The 25,262-nt window shown below is 34.6% G+C and overlaps 3 protein-coding genes across 3 annotated transcripts; 2 read left to right on the top strand and 1 right to left on the bottom strand.

Annotated features, from left to right (window-relative positions):
* The first annotated feature begins 772 nt into the window (after positions 1-772).
* LOC105143516 (dynein regulatory complex protein 1) lies at positions 773-6,850 on the top strand. Its single transcript, XM_011051895.2, has 10 exons — positions 773-3,578; positions 3,931-4,039; positions 4,173-4,523; positions 4,600-4,997; positions 5,110-5,326; positions 5,383-5,509; positions 5,588-5,802; positions 5,863-6,014; positions 6,085-6,308; positions 6,438-6,850. Exons 1-10 carry the CDS (start codon positions 3,454-3,456, stop codon positions 6,848-6,850), a joined length of 2,331 nt encoding a protein of 776 aa, XP_011050197.1. The 5' UTR covers positions 773-3,453.
* LOC105143642 (zinc finger protein 346) lies at positions 6,787-10,175 on the bottom strand. The gene is made up of 6 exons (XM_087416900.1): positions 9,944-10,175; positions 9,396-9,593; positions 9,173-9,311; positions 9,040-9,069; positions 7,748-7,887; positions 6,787-7,580 (listed from the first exon to the last, which is right to left on the bottom strand). Exons 2-6 carry the CDS (start codon positions 9,582-9,584, stop codon positions 7,401-7,403), a joined length of 678 nt encoding a protein of 225 aa, XP_087273026.1. The 5' UTR covers positions 9,585-9,593; positions 9,944-10,175; the 3' UTR covers positions 6,787-7,400.
* Positions 10,176-11,999: 1,824 nt separating this feature from the next.
* Positions 12,000-18,583, top strand: LOC105143514 (uncharacterized). The gene is made up of 2 exons (XM_011051893.2): positions 12,000-12,196; positions 12,657-18,583. The coding sequence occupies exon 2, from the start codon at positions 12,783-12,785 to the stop codon at positions 13,836-13,838; it is 1,056 nt and encodes a 351-aa protein (XP_011050195.1). The 5' UTR covers positions 12,000-12,196; positions 12,657-12,782; the 3' UTR covers positions 13,839-18,583.
* The last annotated feature ends 6,679 nt before the right edge of the window (positions 18,584-25,262 follow it).

The raw sequence follows: 25,262 nt of genomic DNA, 5'->3' as shown, positions 1-25,262 counted from the left end.
GTTTTTCCTCGCAGTCTTTTTTTTTTAACTTCTAAAGTAAAGAGACGCGACCACGCGTTTCTAACGAATGATGTATCTGGACAATGCGATAAGCGCATAATTATAAATATAACGTTACATCTCGTTTTTATGAAGCTCTGCTTTAAATATAATTTATCGTTTAATTTCGAATATATTATATACGAAGCTTCTATTTATTTATTCGATATCTCGTCGAAAAATTCTTTCCAGGCAAAAACGATCGATTTAATTGATCAACTTAAATTCGACTAATTATTAGGTGTTGGAATTAATTCGTAGCGTTTTACAAGTGATGGGAAGTACTTTCATTAATGTATTTTTTAATGCTCATGTGAAATAAATAACATTCTTTCATTAAAAAACGCTACGAATTAATTCCAACACCTAATATTAAGCTAAGTTTTTTTCGTTGTTACTGAATCGACAATGATAGAGCAATGTTTAGTAAAATTAGCCTTAATCAATTTGAAGATAAACATCGCCACATAATCATCGTCACGTAATCATCGATATCTATCATTTATCAGATAATCATTTACATTTAAAGAATGTACAATAATATCAAGTAAAATAATATACATTTGCACTTTTTACAACACGATATATGCGACTTATTTTATTTTTCCTATATGTCCTCACGTGTCAAAACTCAAAAAGTCAAAAGTATCATACTCTTTTACATAAACAAGTCCTGTATGTAAATATATATATATATATATATATATATATATATATATATATATTGTGTGTGTGAGTGTTGACGCGCCTGGTATCGCGCGTGTCATCATTCCGTTATGAATAACTTCATCGCGATAATCCGTTATCGCAGCGACAATCCACTCGTTCACTCAGCGTAATGGAAGTTAGAATTGCTAACCTCGTCTATCGATAATCGAACGGACCTAAATTGGATCGTAAGAAACGGGGACACCTGGGACACGCGGCATTAGCGATACAAGCAGGCGCATTGTCGCGAGTGACGCGAATACGCGGCACACACGTGCTGATTGCCATGCTCCTAATACCAGTACGTGCGTAGGCGTACGTCTTAATTCACCATGCGAGCATCGAGTCACGAAGAGAGAGATAGCTTCATCTATTTCGCGATCTAGGATGATCCTTTTAAGCGCTGAGAATTCGATACAAAAGTTGTGACGTTGAATGTATACATATTTTCGACGTATTATTAGGTGTTGGAATTAATTCGTAGCGTTTTTAATGAAAGAATGTTATTTATTTCACATGAGCATTAAAAAATACATTAATGAAAGTACTTCCCATCACTTGTAAAACGCTACGAATTAATTCCAACACCTAATATAATGGAGTTAATAAAATGTAATCAAATTTGATATAATACAGTGTATTTTAACAGAGAGAGAGAGAGAGAGAGAGAGAGAGAGAGAGCACGCTTATTATAATTATAGGGCAGTGCCCTCTAAGAACAAATTAAAGTAAGAATGATATAAGAAAATTAATAAAAATTAAAGAAATTAATTACAACAAAAAGGAAACAATATATGTACAGAGAAAAAGAGAGAGAGAGAGAGAGAGAGAGAGAGAGAGAGAGAGAGGAGAGAGAGAGAGAGAGAGAGAGAGAGAGAGAGAGAGAGAGAGAGAGAGAGAGAGAAAGCATCTTTTATTGGGCCTTCTGACACAAATTCCTTCAAGCGTAAAATCACAGTAAAGAAAAGTCAATAATTAAAAGAAAATTATACGTAATTATAATTTCAAAGACAAAGTAAGATGAAATATGATTATACATAAAGTATTAAAATGTAAGTTAGACTGCAAGAGTACATACATATAAGTAAGAGACAGGGGGGGGGGGGAAAAGAGCTCGTGAATCGCGACTTAGCGGTTTCGCTACAATTATCTCGAGCCTTCTGCGAGACGATTGATGATAGCACTTATCGCATTAGATAAAGCTATTTCTTCGCTCGTCATTGAGACGCTTATCCCCGCTTCTCGTTCTGCTCGAAGGGGTTACGACACGACGAGCGTGTAACGCACGAGACGAGATAAATCGGGTGCATTAACGTTCGGCTTTGGTTCTCCTCGCGCCAGATGATAACGAAAGACGCGATAGCGCGTTCTGATCGTTCAACTTTAATATCGAATTTTAGACAGATAAATATACATTTTATCTACATACACATGCGTATGCTCTCTTCGATTGTGCCTAATCGAGCTAACTGCAATCAAGTTATGTTATGTAAATCTGGCGGGAAGATAATGTACAAACTTGATGGAACTCGCGATTCATTCGTTCGCCGTTTCGCGTTTTTGAAAGCTTCGCTTTTTCACCTTTGTTAGGTTTTTTCAGCGGCTTTCCGCGCCGCCTAATAGTGGCGGTTCTCGGTTGCGTTTATTCAGCGGTTACGTCAAAAGGCTTTTTTAAAGATAAAATAAATTTGAGCTTCAGCCTTCGTTATTCTTCTGCATCTAAATTAAATATATGAGTCCTGCTTTTGTTCTTATATTATTCTTGGGTTAAGCTTATTTTGCTTCTATTTTCCTTCAAATGTATATTGAAATTTCACTAAAAAAAATATGTGTGTATGTGTTTTAATGTATAGACGTATTTGAATAGCAGTATGTTGAGCTCGCATTTCTGGATTCGATAATTATAAACTTAAACTATGCAAATCAATCATTCTTGTATTACATTCTTGTATTACAGGGGGTTTTTTTTTTAATTAAGATATATGTGTAAGTAAAAAGAAAATAGTGTTGCTTCCGCTGGAATCTCAGTGTGGATCTTGTTTCCATTCTTTTTTCTCACACAACATGTATTAATCATTATTTATAAAAAAATCTATAAGCTGCAAATAAATATAATTGCAATGAATTGAAATTAATTCCATGAATTTATCAAGCCTGTATAAATGAGAATCAATCATTTTTACAATTACAACAATATGAAAGTCTGGCGATTTGATGCATAGTGACATCTGTCGGAATATCAATTGCTAGGACGATATTGCTGGTTACCAATAATGGCTATTGTCACCTAACTGTATTATCATTTAACACACATACACATTTAACTACGTGCGACGATTCAAAAACATTATTTCAAACGATGGCAATGCAAAAAGGAAAAGGAAAAAAAAGGACGTCAAATATTTTTCTTTTTTTTCCTGTTGATTATATGCTTTGTGACGCGCGGAAATGATCGCGTTCGTATCGTCGCTTTGACTTGGCGACCAAATATTGAGCAAACAAACACCGTGATGTCTCGTTTATTATAATCTAGAGAAAAAGACCATTTGCTTATGTTGAGATATTTTATTGTTTCGCATAAATAGCCGCTGTCATTTTAAACGTCACCATCAAATTAGAATCCTTTGAATTTTTTCTGATTTAATTCGGTTTATCTGCCATTTTACTATTTCACACGTTTGTGGCAAACGAGCGTAAGGAACAAATATGGATGACAGATATCTCGAGTTCGCGGAAGATACAAAACAACTGTCTCTTACGTCGTTGGACCCGACCGAGCGCAAATTAGCGCGCCGCATCCGCATTCAACAGCAACTAGAAGTGCTAGCTAAGTAAGAACTTTTCCTTCATGCTTGGCTGATTAAAATTAAAATTTAAAAACACAACAAATAGGAAATAAAAGCCCTGAACGATCAAGCTGGATCTTTAGTATTTAAATAATTTAGTGTGAATTTATTTATAATAAAATTTGGAAGGATTCACAAACCTTGATTCTCCCAACCCTTCAGAAATATTCCTTAAAAATTAAACAATCCGCTCACAATATGTAATGTGTTTTACTTGGGTGATGTTATATAATATTGTATAACTGTATTTGCATTTTCACGCATTCTTGTCTCTTGCTTTATAGCATTAAAGAATCGGACTCCTTCTCATATAAAATTGTGAATACTTCTTTTATAGAAAATTAGATGTTGAAGATGAAGAGATCATCGAGAAGACACTCACTGAGAGACAAATACTCGCTAGTTCGGACCTGTTGGAAAACTTGTCGTTGGAGAGTGACGAAGTGGTTGGTATAAAAAAATGTTTATTTCGACTCACAGACTTGGATCTGTGAGTTATTCATTCTATATTTTCATGATATATTATTAATACTAACAAAAGAAGACATGAAAGTAATTATTAAATAAATTCATGTGTAGGTGACGTCAGTGAAAGTGGCGAATGACGCTAGGGAGCTACAACGACGAAGGGAGGCGCAGGAAATCCGAAGAAAGTTGCTGAAGCAGCTCGAGGAAGATGATAAGGAATGTATGGAAAGGTACCGGAAGATCAACGAGAAATGGTCAAACATTCTCGCATCCAAAGATCCATTAGACATACACGCGGAAATGGAAGCCCAAAATGCCAAGTGTATGGAAATCTTGGAGAGGAAAGATGCCGTCATCGAGCAGTTGCAAGAAGAGTTGGAGAACGCTGATCTTAAATTTGTTAATGATCAGAAAAGTCAAAATGAGGATATAGACTTATTAATCAATAGGGTGGACAATCAAGTTAGATTTACAAATAATTTTGGCAATCACATTAATACGTAACTTAATGTATTAAGGGCTCGTATATTTTATTTAGATGAACATCATGACTAAAGCTTACCGTCACGAATTATCGCTTATTAATGACGCAGTAGACTCAGAATATAAAATGCTGCTGCAAAATCTTTCGGAGAAATGGGAAGCGCTGTATAAAAAGTTACAGGAGCATAGCCTTGCGGGATTAGACAGGCGGAAGCAAATAATGCAAGAGTACGAGAAAGAGATGAAGAAAGTAATGATCGAGCATCAGGAGGAATTCCGGGCGCAGAAAATTAGTTTCGAACTTGAGATACAGAAGCTTGAACAGGAGGTGGAGAACATGAAAGCGCTTTGTTTCATGAACATCGAGAAACTAGATTACAATTACGCCGTGCTTAAGCGACGAGAAGACGAAAACGCTATAGTGAAAAATCAGCAAAAGAGAAGACTTAATAAGTCGGTATTGAATGCAAATTAAATTGTTTTACATGATTGAATACAGCGAGGCTATTCCTAGAGATCGCTGAATTAATTATGATTAACCGATAAATTGGCGTTTTTTTTTCAGACTTCAAGATATTGCCAATGGCTTGAAAAAAAATTATGCGGAATTAGAAGAAAACACGAGACTTGAGATACAGAAGTTCACTGATCAAGTTATAAAAACGCACAAGAATATTTTGGATTTAATAGAAAAGTCGAACCACTTCACAAGAATCAATGATAAGAAGTTTATGCAAATTTGGGATATGAATGAGGAAAAAGCAAATGAGCTGCTTGATAAAGTACGCTAAGGTAAATATTTTAATAGCATTGATGTTAAAAATATAAATGTTTTTAGATTTTAAATGCTGACAAAATTATATATGAACAATTATTGGGCATGGAATGGAAACCACCTGAAAAAACCTTATTAAAAAAAGAAGATTTACCGTCTTATCGTAATGTGATGTGTGCAATAGAAGAAGGTAACAAAATTAATTAAACACCTTTTTAATCGATTGCGTATGAAATTTTCTGACAAGTGCATGCTTGCATTCTTTAAGAGAACACATTGATCAATGAGAAAAAAATAATATATAAAACTTACAAATCGGCGACCACCATTGAAGAAATCAATTTAGAAAGACAATTGTTAAATCATATCATAAAGCAAATTTCTGATCGTTGTGATTATTTGATCGAAGATAAATTGCTCGAGTTACTTTTACCTTACACCGCGAATGATCAGCTGGTCGTACGATTAGATAATGTATTTCAGGTAAATATGCATGAAAGACATCCCATTTTATTTCATTATAACATTGTCATATATTATTAGGCATTAAATATCAAGTCCGAGAAGGAACTTGGCTTTCTCTTAAATTTTTTTCTGCCGTATGCATATTGTCCTATGTGTAGCAAGGACATGAGCAAGGACATGAGCAAGGACATAAGCAGATCTACCGAGGAATCTTCTTCTCTGAAAACGGAGTGAGTAAATAGTTACAACTAAACAATGTATGTATTTTAATAACTTTATAAGCAATATTTGAAATATTAGCGTTGAACAAGCAGATGTCTGTGGAGATGCTGAGGAATTCACAAAAGACGAAGCTAAATTAATTGCCACCGTGAAAGAAGCACTCTGTGATGAACAATTGTCTATTCCTAGCGACGAAGTGAGCATTATAGATACTTCATCTCGAAGTTCTTCAACTGAAACGTTACTTCCTATCGCGGAATGCACTTCAACTTCTGATGGATCTATTAGTGACATCGTTAAGGGTACGCGCACTTTTACTTCTATAATAATTTTAATGAATGGAAATTATATACGTGTGCGTATATATATAAAACAGTCCGAAAAAATGTTACATTAATAAAATTAATATTAATTTTACTCATTTTGTACAGACGATGATCAAATGCAACGACGTTTATTATGCGACAAGGGACATTTGCTTGAAATAGAAGCTACGTTTGTCAGTAGAGCGTTACGAGAATTTGTAGAAAGATATCATTTTGTTAAATGGAAAGAGATGCCAGAGACACTTCAAGAAAAATTAACAGAGAAAAAGACAATCGTATCGCGAAATATAACAGTTCAAGACATAACAGATTTTTGGGATCGATATAATGAAATTTTCCCAGCCAAAAAAGAACGACTTTGGGATGGCTTATTAATCGGACTTAATAAGTATCATGAAATATTAAAAGAACGACATAATTTGAATATTGAAGTGAAATCTTTACGAAAGCAAAATGCAGAATTACGTCGTTTATTGAAAACATACACAAACCAAGTAATGTCAGCAAATAATATATAAAATATTACATTATATTAAAAAATATTTGAAATACTAATAACTTGCATGCTTTTTTAGTGTGAATGTGATGGACTCTCGCAAAATGATGAACGATCTATTCGTGAAGACGACTTAGGCTAATACTTGTAAATACATTTGATTTAAATTTCAATTAATTGTAGTTCATTAAATTTAGTATATCGTTTTTTGACAACCAGAGTGAAATGTAAATATACATCACTATATACATAATTTTGTAAGTTTTATTGGACAATGATCTATTATCTTATCTAATGATTCAAAAGATGAACTCTACAAAAACTTTTGAATTATTTAATCTTAATATTAAGGAGATTACAACTTGATTGCTTTTATATATTATTTGAGATTCTTGTTTTTCTTTCCTTCTGGATAAAAATATTTCAGATTTAAGATTTACGAAAATTAAAATTATTATTATGTATATTTACATTTACGTTATATTTGATCGTGATTTATTAGTTAATAGGACAACATTATTTCAAACGATCTCGAAGTATATAACTCAAATGAGACGTGCAAATTATGTAACTTATTGCGGATATGTAAAATTGCCAGATACAAAGCTGAGTGACAGAGATGGTATCTGTTGCTTGGGTGTCGTATTTCTTGGGTGTTTTGGTCTTCTCCAATATGGAACAAATGCTTTGGATTTATTTGGATCTTTAAACGATCTCCTCACTTTGTCAGCATGTTTCTCCGAATTCATATGCTGCAAATATATAAAAATGGGCGATATTAAATTTTAAATATATCATACATTGTGGTACATTCTCGACATTTCTATATAATTATATGAAATACACTGTATAAAGTGAGTTAAACTTTATCTTGAGATAAAATTAGATATGCACAAATATATATGTAAAAATATTGTACCACACTATATTGAGATCCAGAGTTGAAGAATTTGTTACATATATCGCATTTAAGGTAGTCATTTTTCCTGGCAACAGACAATTTAGTACCAGTAGGCGACTTCAATGGAGGACCTTGGGACTCTTTCCCATCCCATTCACCTAAGCATCAATGTGCGATCAACACTATCTATATATCACAGCCGCAGAAGCGGTAATTTGTGATAATAAATCAGCTTGAACACTACATTCATGCTATAAAAAGATTGGTCATTAATGAGCGTATAATATCAGGAATATATAATTACTAAGAGTATCTCTGTAATGTGTAAAAATAAAGTGTATTTTCATGCGAAAATAATCCATTAATTTACAAACTTTTTATAGCAATATAAGGGATTGTATATAAATACCTATAGAATATTTGTATTAAATATAGATTTTTACATACTATTTATAATATTTATATATGTATATATATATATATATACATGTGTGTGTGTGTGTGTGTGTGTGTGTGTGTGTGTGTGTGTGTGTGTGTATATTACGATTGTTTTAAAATTTACAGAATTTTTATCAAAAAATTTTGTTTTAGATTATGAAACAATCGCTCCTTATTTTCTTTAATTAAAATGTAAATTTAGGAAAGTATACAAACACATATAAATATATATATACATATACATATATCTATACAATATCATTACATGGAAATTTAATAACTCGCATTATTTGTTGTTCTTTATTTTTCATGAAATATTTTTCATATATAAAGCAGTCATTAAAAAAAATAACAAAAAATATTTCTATAACACAACAATATTAATAAAAAAGTAATACATATGTAAAATTTGTACATGAGAAGGAATTAAGAGGTACAGTCAAACAAACTTAATTTATTAAATGTAACATATGCAAACAAGTCGTGACCAAACTGTTTTTCACGATAACATGTTAATAAGCAAACGAATATAATATTACTTATCTTTCAATAATAATTAAATATTAAATAAATAATAATAAATAATAACGCAGAATAACAACAAATTGCAATTATTACTAAGCGCTTACTAGCACTGAAATTCTACAACAATAAAAATTATGCGAATGGCAAGCAAGTTAATTCCACATAGTTAATTCATAGAAAAAAGTGAAAAGCAAAAGTAAGCAATAGCGTCAAGCATGCGAATGCGAACAATACTAAACTATAAACTAATACAACTGTATTTTTCTCTATTTTATCCAGGTACATGAAGCGATTAGTTTTAAGGCCATATGGCAGTGTTTTTCTTACCATATAAGATTTATTATTACCTCTCATTAATTTTTTTTTATGGCGGCTTCCTGCAAATATATGTTTCATGTCATTTTTAATATTATCTCAATTTTACAATGTTTTATGCTGAATTTATGATATATCGCAAGTAATATTATATATATTCATTACCATTGAGATGCGTTTGTAATTGTTGAATTGAATTCAGGCACACGTTACATACATTGCATTTGAGCCCGTTTGTCTCTTCATCCTTGGTAAATGAGATCTTTGTTTCCTCAAGAGTTGCCATTATATTCTTAGATCTTACCTGTAATATCATTTCATTAAATAAAAAAAAAAATAAAAAAAAACCATGTGCCCAATCTTACATTTGTCTCTACTTATTACTGACTTGTTTGGCATGACGTGCACCCTGTAAGTGTGTATCTAATACTGCCTGACTTGTAAAGGAAAGGTCACAGTCTTCGCATCGAACGAGAGGTTTTTTTGTAGGCAGGTTACCCATTATATTATCGACCACTGCCTTTGTTACAGGATCGTCGAGGTTTGTATTCATGACGTTCTCTGACGGTACAGCCATTTTCCCAGTCTAAAATACATTAAACGTATGTTAACCAAGACTCCTTCGAGCGAGACACGTTTTCCGTTGAAGCTGACTCGAATACAATAGCGTGTATCTCTTTCTGGAGTAGACATCAAAAGCGAATGTATCTCTGCGCGTATTATCTAGGAAGGGATTATTACATATACAATATACCGTATCTATCGTCGTACAAGAATCCTGATCCTAACGTAAAATTTCTTCCGGCATACACACACTGCGCGCGCGCTATCGTCGATACACCGTTTGCGCTAAGATAATTATACGATATTAAATCGGTGTAACTTGGCCGTTTCGTCGGAATATCAAATACAATTGTGCTGATATGTGATAATTACCGTTACAGTTCTGCTCGCCGTAAAGTCGATTGGTACAAGCTGCTGTTGTGGAATACAATTTTTTTTTGGTTCGTTCCAGGAATCGTCGTGTAAATATAGCGAATTTTCAAATCACCGTTCCTTCGGACAGACCGACATCAACGTGCGACCTCGTACATACAAATCTAGCTAGTCTAGCTTTTGAGAATTGCACCTGCCGCGACACTCGTCCCTCCCTTTAATACTTGATCGTATATTTATCCATTTCATTCCCTATTCGAAAAGTGCAAACGGTGCAGCTAACGAAGAACAAGTCCGCGGATGATCGAGGCACAACCAATGAGACGCTCTTGTTCTCTTACAGAGAGCGAACGCCATTGGCTGCTCCGTTGGTATCTCTTGTAGTGGATTTTATGAATTTTCATGTGTCGTGTCACGCGAAGGGTATCAAGCTCTTATTGTTATGGCAACATATTTGTCACTTATTTATTAAGCTTCGAACGATTGTTTTGTACATCCGCCACCGGATGAAGACCCTTATATAAGAGACCACAAATGACAAATTTTTTATTGGTTCGTCATTATTTTTGCTAACTTTAATATAGGCGAGTTTTTTAAACATAATTTGCGTAAATATAATTTGTTCCGTAAAAGCTGCATTTGCACGTAATGCGATTGATCAATCGATGAATTAAAAAATTCGCCCAAAGTTAGAACGAGTAATAGCGAATTCAATCATTTGTATGTACATACTACGCTAAATCAGTGCAAATTAAAAGTTGCTATACATGAAATTAGCAAAGTCAAATGTGAAGGTATATAAATATTATATTATAAAGGATTAACTATCTACTAATGATGTTGTTATGTTATTTAACAAAATATACATGTCATTTCATTGTTAAAGTTGATTATACTGTATTACTGCATTGAGGTATTTTATAGCAGCTTTTAATATGCATCATCTCTCTTTGTATGCACTGATCCAGCGTGATGCAAATAATCGAATTTATTAATAAGATAATATTAAGAATATATCTACACAAACTTGCACAACTATATGAACATATGCATAAAAAAAATTATCCAATCGCATTTCTCTTATAAAGAGAACGTAAAATGTGATTGGATAATTTTCTTTATGCATATGTTTATATGACTATGCAAGTTGTGTGAGTATATCCTATAAGACAGGAGCACATTCCAGAATTTTGTATAATGCATAAAGGACGTAAGAAAACTAACTAGAGTTTTTTTTTTATAAAGAAAGACAGAAAAGAAGGATTTTAATTGATTTTTTGGCATTATACAAAAATCTGTGCGGGCCGCCCTACAGTGAGACAGCACATATAAAAGAGATAGTATACTCTTGTTTTTCAAGCTACTAATTAGTCAAAAGAATGAAAAAGGTTAAATTCCAATGTCAATCTCAATCTCGATTTAGTCTGATCATGATTTCACTTTTGTTTTGACAAATTGTTGTTATAGAGTCTATAATTCCACCTAATGTTGATAAAATTGAATATAACACAGGAGCAGTTCACACTCATCGATTTATCGTTATCGTTATCGATTTATTGTATTCCTCGTAAATATTTACGTTTTTGCATCTAGACTATTGTTGAGTTGAAGAATTCTTTCTTTGATTATCTATCGTTTATGATTTAGTTTCGTATTGTCGCATACATAGCCATGAAGATTAATGAGGATAGGATCATTTAAAAATTAATTTATATTGGCTGTAATCCATTAATTTGTCGTAATCTGTAAGAATTGACCAATCACAGTCGAATGAAAAGAGAATAATCGACTATGATTGGTCAATTTTTAAGGATTATTTATACTTACCGTAATCTGTAAGAATTGATCAATCACAGTCGAATAAGAGGAAAATACTCGAGTATGATTGGTCGATTTTAATAGATTATGGCATAAGTTAATAGATTAGGGGCAGTATAAATGACCGCACACGCAGTGCGATCCAATCATCGCGAGGGAGTCAAAGACAATGGCGGCGGGCGCGGCCTAAGGCGAGTAGCCAATGAAACGGCTTGGTGCGCGTGCCGCTTGACGGCGTGTGCGTGTGCGTGCGCGCGTATAGGTGCCCGTCGCGAAATATAGTAGCAGCCATCTTATATTTTGTGTCGGAGAAAAACAATTTGACCGTACAAATGTTTCGCGATTGCCCGTGAAGCCGCACGACGCAGGGAGGCGGTGCGCTCGATGAGGCGCGACGTTTTTCGACCCTAGACCCGGACCACTACATTAGCAAAGGTTTGTACGGAAGTGGCGAGCGCGTCTAATCGGTTTTCCACCGAGGAGACGCGCATACAACAGACACGAACTATCCCCTCCACTCGCGGGAGAAATCCGGTCTCGCCGACGACGATTATATTTCCGCCGTTTCTCGATCGGTCGCTCTATTAAAAATAGAGCGGCTCGCGTCACTCGCCATCGTAGACCCCGGCGATGCTTCCGCGGTGGCGTCCGCGCCGTGCGCGACGCGCCCCGCGGTTAAAAGTTATGCAATCAGCTGATCGTCCAGCTACCTTCTGTCACTTGTCAAAGATAAATGTCAAAGCGAACCTTGTTGGTCTAACCTGACGCGGCCATATGCGCGGCGCAGACGTCCGCGGGTAACACGCTCGCTTGGGTGACGCTACTTCTTTTTCTTCTTCCTTCCTCTCCTGCCCCTGGGGCGTACCACGCTCTAGAGCTTTGTTCTCACACGCAGGTGGATTGGTACACAGGATATGAGCAGTTTGTCAAGCGCAACCTGACTCTGCTCCCCCATCAGCAAGCAGTACAGCAGCAGGACGAGCAGTCTCAGCAGCTGGCTCAACCACAGCAGACTGTCATTATGACGTCCATGTTCGATCAACAGATCAAGAGCGAACCCATGGGGTTCTATTCGGTTGCTTCCAGTCGTTCAGATGGATCCAATTCCCTGGTGAATCTGTCCGATGATCGAGAGGATCTTTCCCAGCAAGAGGGTCACCTGCAGCCTCAGCAGCAAACGTTGCAGCTGAGTCAGCAGCAAAATCAGCAACAACAGGGTCAGCCGCAGAGTCAGCAACAACCGCAACAGAATCAGCAACAGCAGAGTCAGGGTATGCAACAGGAGTCACCGAGTCGTCAGTCTACGGGTCAACAGACCGTTAAAGAGGGCTCACGGTCCAAACCTCAACCTTGCAAGGTCTGCGGCAAGGTACTGTCCTCCGCTTCGTCCTATTATGTGCATATGAAACTTCATTCAGGGAACAAGCCCTACCATTGTACAGTATGCGAGGCGAGTTTTTGCCGCAAACCTTATCTAGAAGTGCATATGAGGACGCACACGGGCGAACGACCTTTTCAATGTGAGCTGTGTCTGAAAAGGTTTACTCAAAAGAGCAGTCTCAATACTCATAAACGAGTGCACACGGGCGAACGACCGTATGCGTGCGACATTTGCCACAAACGTTTCGCCGTTAAGAGCTACGTCACCGCGCACCGTTGGAGCCACGTAGCCGAGAAGCCTCTGGTCTGCGACCGATGTTCTCTCACGTTCACGTCCAAAAGTCAATTTGCGATTCACATCCGTACACATACCGCCAGTACCACTTACGAGTGTAATCTCTGTGGACGTACGTTTGTACGCGACAGTTATTTGATAAGGCATCAAAACCGGGTGCACCGTGACATGACTCAGAGCACGAATCACAATCCACCGACGCCGCAGAGCAGCGGTGCCGGCACCCCGGGCACCGGCTTCGAGAGCCCGGTCTGTGATCTGCGCTACAGCGAAGGACCGTCGTCATTGGACGGTCTCGCAGGAGCTAAAGGCACGGGCATCGCCGCGGAGATTGCCAGTTTAGCCAAGCAGAACAATCTACAGCTTCCACTACCGCTGCTGCATCCACAAACCACCAACTAGTGTTTAGACAGCAGCAGCGCTACCCAGTCCCTGCCGCAACATCAATCACCACAGCAAGTAGTATGTCCCACCTCGGCGTCTTCGCCGTTCACACTTAACTCACCTATATCTCACACCGAGCACACGAGCACACCGCAGAGTGTCTACCAAACGACGGGCTCCTCCAATTCCTTGGAAAGCCCCAACTCCCAACTCTATTCGCACTTGTCGTCCCCTCTAGATCCAACATCGGAGTCGCAACATCAGCTGCACCGCGGCATCCCTCCGCCAGGGCTTCATCCCGCACTCTATCTATACGCTCAGTACTCGAATACGAGCCCCGCGAGTACTTCGTACTCGGAATATATGCAGCGTAATAATTAAAAAACGCGAGTTTTCATCTAGCATCGCTCGACCTCCAACGCGAACGAAAATACCAGTGAAACTGGTGCTATTTAATCGTGTCGGTTGATCAAAGTGCCTATCGAGCATCCACTTTCGGTTCGTAACAACGGATGCTCGCTCGTCACGGTTTAAGAAATACGATCTCAGTTTCGGTTTAGGAGGGATACGACGACTTAGCTCGATCAATTGCGAAGTGACTACTGTTCGATAAATGTTTGCTACTTTGCGTCTCTTTGTATATCTAATGGATTTTATATTCATAAACATCTTTTAACATGGGATTGAATAGCACCCGATTGAAGCGGAGTTTTTAATCGTTGGATAATAAAATCGTGCCGGCACAGATCGTTTTAATGAATCGATCGCTATCCGTATGCGATGCTAGCTGAAACCGAAGCGTGTAACGTTTCTACGAGTCTCCGTGATTTCAGCACTCTTATTTCGCCTGATTTTAATCACGTCTCTGCGAGTGTATATATACATATATACCTATCTACATCTATGTATATGTGTGTATATATATTATGCGAACCATTACGACACGTACACATATTTATATTATATTTTTAAAGGAGTTTAGTCACTTGAATCTGTGATATAGATAGTAATTATTATCTACAATGTTTAAACTATTGGTTTTACTATTTTGACGAATATCAAAACGAGGAAAATGAAAAAGCAATGTCACGAGGCGATCGAAAATTTTAGCAACGTTGGTCTCTACCGAAGGTGTGTTTGGTAGACACTATTATTAATTTTACAACAGCAACAACAGTAATACTATACTAATCCTACTATTATCACTGCTATTATTCTAACTACCACTATCACTTCTATCACCACCACCGACATTTCCCAAATTATACATTACCTATCGTTACTATTACGGCTATTACTACCACTATTATTCTACTGCTACTATGTACTACTATACTACTAAAAAAGAAGAAACTACTACGATCACATTATCGCTAAGGATCACACTCACACATGCGAGAGCGCGCGTTTATTTCGGCAATCACGTGTAGTGCATACGATCACGTCATATAGTCGTCATGGTTTCTCTTTAGCTTGAAACGCTACGAGAATTCCTTCTGTCGCTTTCCCTGTAGATCGTAAAACGTCCATCCCTTCACAACATCGACGAATATGTTCGTATGTGACGAGATGCGCGTTTGTGATAAAACGAAAATTGTTCTTCGTTAGAGTGTAGAGCACACAGCTTTCAATCAGTTCCATAGTTGTACTTACTTTCCACATATCTCGAGATGTACACAGATATATATATATATATATATATATATATATATATATATATTGTATATACATATACATATACGACGTACGAATGTATAATAAAGCGGAAGAATAGGATGCAGGTCATAACAAATGCAGTTCTATCGTGTAAAAGGCGTAATAGGCTGTTGATTCTTCACGAATGATCTTAGCTATTAGCTTATTATATAATATAATTTCTGTTTCCTTTTTCTTTCTCTCTTTCTCTCTCTCTCTCTCTCTCTCTCTCTTTCTTTCATCACGCCACGTGTTTTAGTGCAAGCGCGAGGGAACCATGACAACCGCGCGTAAAATTGAGAGTAACTCTCAAAGCACATTTTTAAACGCGGTCATCGCTTTCGAGTAATCGAAATCTGAGATAATTGCGATTATGTGTAAGTGCAATTCACTAACAATTGCGCGTTTAACATGCGAAACCGCGAAGAGCTACGAAGGTACATAAATCGAAAGAAACTATTCGTTCTAGCGTGCCTCGAACTTTCTTATTGTGGTTCTCTCTTTTTTTTTATTTCTCCCTCTCTTTTTCTTTTCTCTTTCTATCTCTTTTAGCGATTTAATTTTCACGTAAAATGATCAAAATGATCCTGCGCGCGTATGCCTGAGGCTTTCGATTTAAAGAGGATGCGAAGTCACCTGGACAAGACTGATCTTTATTGTAACGAACTACGAGATGCGAAATGTTTATTCTCTCTCTTTTTATCTGTTTTTTTTTCTCTCTTGTCTTTCTGATTTTCGTTTTTCACGGATGTAAGCGCTTGTAAAGCGCGCTGAAAAGAGGATAAAGTACGATAAAGTATTTCATTGATGAAGAAGAGTTTAAAACGTAAAATTGTACGTTTGTGGACGAAATGAGTTAAGTAACCGGGCAAATTGGTTAAATCCATTGTTTCATTAATTAACGTAGTTAATCAAGCGACTAATCGCATTGATTAAAATTAAATAAGCGATTAATTAAGTTAATTACGCGTAAGAGAAGAGACCAGAACGCGCGTGATTTCTGGTTCACGAACATATTAAAGAATGAAGTGCAATGAGAGAACGCGATTGATCTTTTTTGTCGGCTAGTCATTGGGCAGCTCTATGAGATATTAAGTGTACTACAAAGCTGTGATTAAAGCCTCTGAGCATATGATCGCGCAGCTCCTAATTATAGTGATATATATATATATACATATATATATATATATACATATATATATATTTTGTAGTTTATTATAAATATGTATAAAAAGTGAAATTAGATAGCCTTAGGATAGCCTTTAAAAATCGCAGTTCCGGTCGATCGTTTTATTCACTCACGATCTCTTTCTTTTTTTTTTCCTTTTTCTCTTTTTTTTTCATTTTTAGACGCATACCTTCGCAGTGTTGGGCAAAGGCTGTAGATATCATAAGTTATCGTTTGGGAAGGATAATTATGCGAGTATTTAAAGAGAGTTTTATACGAATGCGCGCAGGGCGCGGGTTTACATTTTTTACATTTTTATATAACGATCGTACTGTTTGAAATAGATGCTTTGTTCAGAGGCTGTTATCTTATCGATATTTTAAGCTGATTTATTTGCCAATAATTTATGAATTGTCAATTGATGCTTCAGCTGCATATAATTTATTATGAATATTTGATGATGGAATTTAATTTAAATGTGATCGTGCAAATGAAAGATAATGTAGAATAACCTATACACACAGAAAAAATACTATATTCGAATATCAATTTCTTGTTTCGTATTTTAAAAGTTTATATTTGCAAATTTGTTATAAATTCACAAGCATCCAATTTATTCAAAATATATTCCAATAACTTTAACTTTTTTCAATTATAAGATTATAATATATATATTAAATCAAAATAAATTCGATTTGTCTATTACATATACTTATAAAGTCGCTTCTTCGGAATGAAATATTATAGTCTTCTAAAGGAAAAATTAAATTTTTATTTTAAGTACATGATAATAAGTTTTTCTCTTAAATTTTTAAGTATGTTTTAACTATTATGAAGAAAATATTTTTTATCAAAGAAAAAAGTAATCTAAATCATCTTTTCTTAGGAGTAGAATATTTTTTTGTGTGTATGGGATCAATTCGTTTAATTGAAAGAGCTTTAATTTATTTGCGTTGCTAAACATCAAGATTAGAGTCGCACAAAATTATTTATATACTTTCGAAATTTCATATAAGACAATTTTGCAATACAAAAAGGCATGCTCACAAACGGCAATAATTCCCGACGCTTAGAAATGCGAAATATCGCGATAGCATCTCCGGTAAACGTGACCGGTAAATTTCAGTCAGAAACGATCGTTAGCCAGTAAAATCAGCGTCCTGAAAATGTAGTGAGATTTTAACTGTGTTATCCAATACGTAGAATTAGGAGTTATTTCAGACAGTATATCGCGTATATGTAAGCTGTATGCGTATATTTTTTAAGATTGCCCAGCACTGACTTATCGAATCGGTAATAACGATCTCACACACCGACCGCTTTTTCGCGGACGTATCTTCGAGTTCTATTCGCGACATGTATATCAAAAAAATGTGTATTTTCGTAAGAAGGGGGGAAAGACGAGTTCTTCCTTTAGGAGGATCCTCGTCGGACCAATACATCTGTATATACATATAAAAGATAAAATGAAAAAAAGAAACAAGGAAGATGTTTTACGGCACTTTTAAAGTGCGGAAACATCTACAAGTGCTATATACTTATACATAACGAGCGTATACTTCTACGTAAAATGCGAGATTGCACATTTCTTTGTTCATTTATTTTTCGGTTTTTCTGTCTTTCTTGGTGTGCGTCTTATGTACAAATTTTTCTTTTTAGTTACTTTATCAGATAATTTCAATGCTTTTTATTACCTTTTTTCGTTTAAATAAGCGTGAAAGATCTTTTTATTGTATTTTAATTAGTTATCTTTTTCTTTTCTTTTTAAATAAAAAATAGTATGCTAAAATGCGAATAAGTTACAAAAAAAGAGGATGTGTAATATTTGTAATAGAAATTTTAACTGCAATATGCTTGGCCGAATTCGTAGATGATTGATATTAAAAGTTCGAGAATGTAATATCAACTTTGTTCTACTTTTTTCCCGCCCGTGACTAAGATAGATACTCATTGCATTGGCTTATTTTTGTTCCACGACTGATATTCCTCATGACGTCTTGAATTATTTCCGGTATTTCGAAAGTCGATTATCGCAACAAAGATATCGCATGGCTTAATATTGATTCACTCTTCCCACTTTGCAATGCAACATCAGAAATGAATCGATTTTGTGTCGATCAAATTATGCTTGGTTTATGTTTATGCTTCGGTCTTAATCCTAAAATCCTAAAATTCCGCCAATAAGGTTGCCAGTCTTAATTGGTCCTAACTGAAATCTATTCCATTGGCTGAATTCCATAATTAAAATAAGATATTTAAGATATCAATTTTCATTTAATTGATAAAAATTTCGACATTAGAATATCGGCCATCCTAATCATAACATTATCGAGGGCGCGAGAATGATGATAGACTGCGACACTAAAGAAAAAGAGATGACTCATATGTAAATCCGAAATTTTTAAAAACCTTATACACAGTGTAATCAATAATGGAATCAAAAGACGTATTGCGCTAGGAAACAAGCGTAAAAGCCGCTATGTAAAATAATTCAGCAAGTTATTGCTATGAATTTTACGCTTTTTTGTGAGCATTGGCAATTTCAATATTAATACAAGAGATCGAGAGCAAGTGACTTTTATATATGCTCAAGTCATGCAGTTTTATCTGAATAATAATCGTATATTATCGTATGTTAATTCTTATAATTGCAATAATGAGCATGTTTAGCTGAAGAAACTACTATAGTTTGTGATACTCGAGATATATTCTGCTGGCTTTAATAATCGATTTATTTGCTGCTTAGTTCCTGCACAAATGCTGTTTCTACTGAATGCGCTAGATGTCTGTAATTTCTATAACATTAGAAAATACATGGTACTGTCTTTTTTACGTAAACGTTACAGGTTTCTTAAAAAAAATTTTTGATAAACCACGTAAAAATTTTGACAAATGATTAAAAAATTTCTGTGCTTTTTATCGCGGAATGTAATTGCACTGAGAGCACTGCAATGAGAGGCAGTGGTTATATTTTGAGTTTTCGATTTTTGTTCTAATATTATTAAATAGTGAAAAGTATTTTTCAAGTACTTTTATCTGAATGACAATATTTATTTTGAACAATTGCAATGTATGAAGAAATAATATAAATCTGTATATATATATATATATATATATATATATATATATATATATATATACATAATTAAGAGAAATAGTATCTATTTTAATAGTATCTATTTTATTTTATGAATCTTTATGAAAATTTAATTTGTTGCATATTAACATTGTTTTTAAAATGTTATTAACAAATATTTTGAACAATATGCTTTTATAACAAAGATATATTTTATGTTTCCGTAAAAAAGTCATGTACACCTTACTATATATATTAAAAATTGGCTGTTCAGATTTATGTTTGTGATTATTACAAATGATATTAATTTACATAGCCAGTGAAATTACTTTATTGAAAAATTTTATTTGGAATTAAGAGCACAAAGTTGATATTAATTTAAGAAACAATAATTAATAAATAATGAAAATTTGTACTCATTATAAACTTTTATCGAACATTAGTAATCATCCTGTGATTTTATATTAGTGCTACTTCTAGGATAGCGATATTCTGAATATACTTGTTATGTTATCTATTCCATCTTTTATGACCTTGTAGTGCGGAAGAAATACAGTTGTTACAGTTAATAGTAAACGGACGATAAAGAATGGTTATCTGGCTATTTGTAAATAAATCAAAGTTTTGAGATTTTTGTACAGAGTTCGTATAGTAGTTTATCTTTTCGTGCATTCAAAATATAAATGTCTTTTGCGATTCTATCTATTTGCGATCTATCACAGTATTAGATATTTCCTCATATTTTTCACAGACTTTTCACAGAAAGAGATCGCTATTGTAATATTATTGTATTTTGTAAAATATATAATTTATATAAAATATTTATATCTATCGAATTAGTCATTGATTTACGAGCTTATGCATACTCGACATTCTACCATCTGAAGATTTCTTTTATGCAAAACATATATTCATGAAATTCTTCCGCACTCTTCTCAAATTATTGATTTTAATTAGTCATTTTTATATTATTTCTATTATTTCATAAAGTTGATAGCTATGTAATTTTGAAAGAGATATTAACGACTTTAGTCCCCTATTAAATTCTTCCATCGCTATTACATTCATTTCGTTATTATAGTTTTTATTAAAGAAAGTACTAAAAGAAAAATTTAAATATATATATATATATATATATATATATATATATATTTAAATTTTTCTTTTAGTACTTTCTTTAATAAAATATATATATATATATAAAATATAATTTAATTTAACTGTTATATAAATTAATGCGATAAAGTTTCGAGGATTTTGCTATTAAAGATTATATAAGATAAGCATCGACATAGTCATCTTTTTTATTTTAATTAATTATCATTTGAGCTGTTTCTTTATATTGTTAATTTTTTATTTTAATCACTTCTCGCTATCATACAAAATTAGTTGGAAATCTCATTAAACTTCTCTTCCTATCCTGTAGATAAATAAATTCTCGCTCATCTCTCAATGACGCTGCTCTCTTGCGCTTGAATATGATAGTGATAGATCAGCGATATTAATAGCTAATATAGCTAGTAATCATAATATGTTAAACAACAAAAATGATGTGTTAAAGTTTGTGGATTCTAGGATGCCATACAGTCATGGAGATAAAAAGATGCTTTTCGAGTCTTGACGAAAATCGACTTTATGAAGAGTAATTCTCAATTCACGTGCTGACATTAAGTTATTTACTAACTTGTAAAATCTTGCAATCGTATTTAGAGTAAAAGACAAAAGGTTTTAAATACGTTGTTGCTTTTAAAATTCTCAAGTTGTATCTTTTCTAATAGCATACTGCGCCGTTAGAAAATTTATGCTGTTTACGTAATTTATACAACGATATATTTCTATATTTTAATGAAATGAGGAAGGTACACACATATACGTATAATTTTTTTACGTATAGAGATTTATATTGTGTATTTTTAGTTGTGTATCATTTTTCTGTATTCAGTTGATATGTTTTGTTATATTCTATATGAAATTGAATTTTGTTGGACTTTTTAAGGTACTATTACTATACTTTTAAAAAAATGTTTTCAAGAAATAAATTATTTTAATCATTATTTTTGTATTCTAAATTGAAAACGAAAAATCAGCAGCTTCGTTGCAATAATAAAAAAAGAAAAAGAAAATTCCATAAAATCGCGAGAAAATTGACAACAAAAGATGCGGTTTTATGAATGTTTATTGTGCAATTGTATTCGAATATTCACATACTTGTATATCTATTATTGTTACTTTGTCGATTGATTATTATAAAAATTTTTTCTTTTACTAAAGATATGTATTTTTTTCATATTTAAAGTAATTATATGTATGTTTAGGTAGGCAAAAAGGAAATAAATAAAATGTAGAAAGTATGTAATTAAAAAGAAGCAGAGTTTAGAGAAAAATGTTATGTATATTTATTGAGACTATTTGACTTTTTGTTTCCAATTTTTTGCAGCATGCATACGACAATATCAATTAACTGATTATTAGATACGAAAAACTTGGAATGCTCTATACTTGTCAGTGTTAGACTATTTGTCTTCGTTACGTTGCTATTAGCTATCATCTCGGATGTATCACGTACTCTAATATCCTAATACTCTTATACAATTTAGCGGGTAGTTGCACGTATCTTCCTGATGTATCTTCTTTCAGCGAATTTAAATCGAAATGTGGAACTATTGGTGGTGGCACCCTTACCAAACTTCCCCTATACATACGTACATATAATTGTCCTTGGAAATATTGCCACTTTGTGAAATTTTTATTAGTCATTGAAACAAGAGAATCGGGTCTTCGTTGCATAACATTTTTGTTTTGCGCATACAACTATGCTTCATCTCATTAAATCGAAGATGTTAGAGAAAGGACCAATTTGATAATCGGCGTTTCAGTTTACGCGTGAAAGGAATTAGATCAGATAGAAGAGCGTTTTTGTCTCTGAACGTTTCAATGAACGATACCATAAGAGAAATGGCAATGTTTTATCGGAGGGCACCACGTTTCATTCCCGATACTTTTAAAGCCAGTTCCTGGTCCGACTACCTTTACCAAGTGCTCTATCGTGCCGTGCGATCGACTCCGTACTTGTGATAGCCCCGGTAAGCACAGCCCTGGCTCGTAATGTTTTATACCCTCGCGTCGCCTGGCACGAGCAGCACGTGATGTAATTAAACCTGACTTTCAGTAGGGGGTCGATCGAGGAAGGTCTCGTAGAAGGGACGATAGATGATAAAAGAAAAAGGAGAAAAGAAACAATTCGAGCTGTCGAATTTAGCGATTGATCTCGAAATCCGACGAACGAAAGAGAAAGACATCTAAAACTAAAGATGGGGAACTTGAAGCAGAGGAAAGGGGGAGGGGGGGGAGGGGGGGGGAGTTAAATTGACAATGCTCGCGTCGCTCGACATTGCGCCTGTACCATTTTGCTTCTTTAGCAGAGTACAATGCCATTTATTTTTGTAATACGTTTATGTAGGATAGCTCTTATTTTTATAGGGGTTTACTGTGCTACCGTAAGTCTTATAGAGGCCTGCGTAATAAAGTAGTGTAGGAATTTTTGTAGGTGTCGCAGAGTCCACAGTGGAATATATATACATATATATACATATATATATATATTTAAAAAAAAGGGACACGCACTTCTAGTACTGGCTTTAGTTTGAAACGGACACAGAGACGCGCGACACACACACACACACATACACGCGCGCGAGCGCACACATATACACACAAACGTAGCAGAAGAACCTTATTATCAGGGCAATGATTCTCAAAGCAATCTTTCCGCGGGCGTGGGAAAGGTGGGAAAGAAATGAGAAGTCTGGCAGGGATATTTCCGCGTGAGGAAAGAAAATATATTAGCGCACTTTGAATTATAGCAATAAGAAATATTCCTCGGCGATGGCGATCGCGATAAAATGAGTGCTCCGTTTTCATTTTATTCTCGAAAATTACTTAATTGCCGAAGCGCGATTGCTTTTTCTAGCATCGAGGCGATAATCGTTTCGACTTAAGCGGTTCGCTTAATCCACGCGCCCCAAACTAGATTTAATATATAAAAGAGATGTACAAAGAGTACCGGCGTGCATCAAGCGGATCACTTGAGGGGAAAGGATGTAATACGGAGGCACGTCGGGATTGAACAACTACGTTGAGAGATAAATGTCACACAGCGTTTCTGAACCATGTAGAGATAATCGATAATTCACAAGAGATATAGACGAAACAAATGGCGAAAAGGACATATTCACTGTTAAAGAATGTCCGTCGCTTTTTTTTTTATTTCAAATATATTGATATTTTTGTAGCAACCCGACGAAAGATTTGAGACATTTTTCACATGCACGAAATCTGCACATGTATATACATATAACAACGGTCTTCCTCGTCCAACGATATTTTTTTGCAACGACGGCGGGAGTGTGCTTTGCATTCACTCTTTACAGCTTACCGTCACTTTTGCAATAACAATGCACAGATAAACAAATCACAATGTAAAGAGGTCCACAATATTTATGAAAAGTTCTATGTAGTTCGAGACGTTCTACGACCACGTTTTAAAATAAGATTTCAATGATCATAATCACAAATGATACTAGTCTTGTTACGTATGTTTTAAGTTTGGAAATGAGATATGATTAATTTTGTAAATTCGCGAAGATAGTTTTCGAATTTTTATACACGATAATATATTAATGTTATTTACCGTAATCATCTCCATTAAATGATTTCTCGCTAAATATATCTCACCGTATCAATTATATTGTTTCTTTCTTACGAGCTGTGAAGAGTTAATACATGTTATAAATCTGGTCTATCGGGGGTGCTATATAAGAGTCACCAGGCCGTAAGTACAAGCGTAAGTTCTTCTCTATCGCTAATAATTCTCTCAACTCGAGTTTTGAACGGTGCCTAAAAGCCTTGATATTAAAAGACGAACGAAAGCAAGTCCGGAATTGCGTGTCGTCGAATCCTTGATGAGAAAGAGGTGGGTAAGGGAAGTAAGAGGATTGCTGTTAGTCGCGGTATTTGACGTATTTGCGTCAGTAATATCGTGTTTTAAAAAAATCACAGAAGGAACAAAATTATGATATGATATACGACGATAAGATATACCTATGTACCGTCGATGCGTAGAAAGTATCATGTCACGTGTTATATATACGCAAGTGTGTATGTATGTACGTACGTATGTATGTATGGTGTAAACAAGGGGATTATCGTAGCGCTCCGTTAAGGGAGAATAAAGTATATATAACTAAAAGAAATAATAAACGCTACCGAACTAATATAAACGACAATGAAGAAGTAGATAGATCTACGCCGATTTATGTATGTACGTAAAGTAAAATGTAAGAATCGCGTGTAACGTGCACTTTTGTAATAGTCATTTTGCGAAAAACGATTAAAAAAAAAAAACAATAACAGAAGAAACAAGACAAATGATAGCAGAGATAATAAAAAGTTGACGCTTGGTATACCATAGTTTTTATCGACATATCCTATCCGACACATCCTC

This window comes from Acromyrmex echinatior, chromosome 2 (assembly GCF_024713525.1).
Source record: "Acromyrmex echinatior isolate Ae372 chromosome 2, ASM2471352v2, whole genome shotgun sequence".
Taxonomy (NCBI): domain Eukaryota; kingdom Metazoa; phylum Arthropoda; class Insecta; order Hymenoptera; family Formicidae; genus Acromyrmex; species Acromyrmex echinatior.
This window is presented reverse-complemented; position numbering and strand designations above follow the sequence as displayed.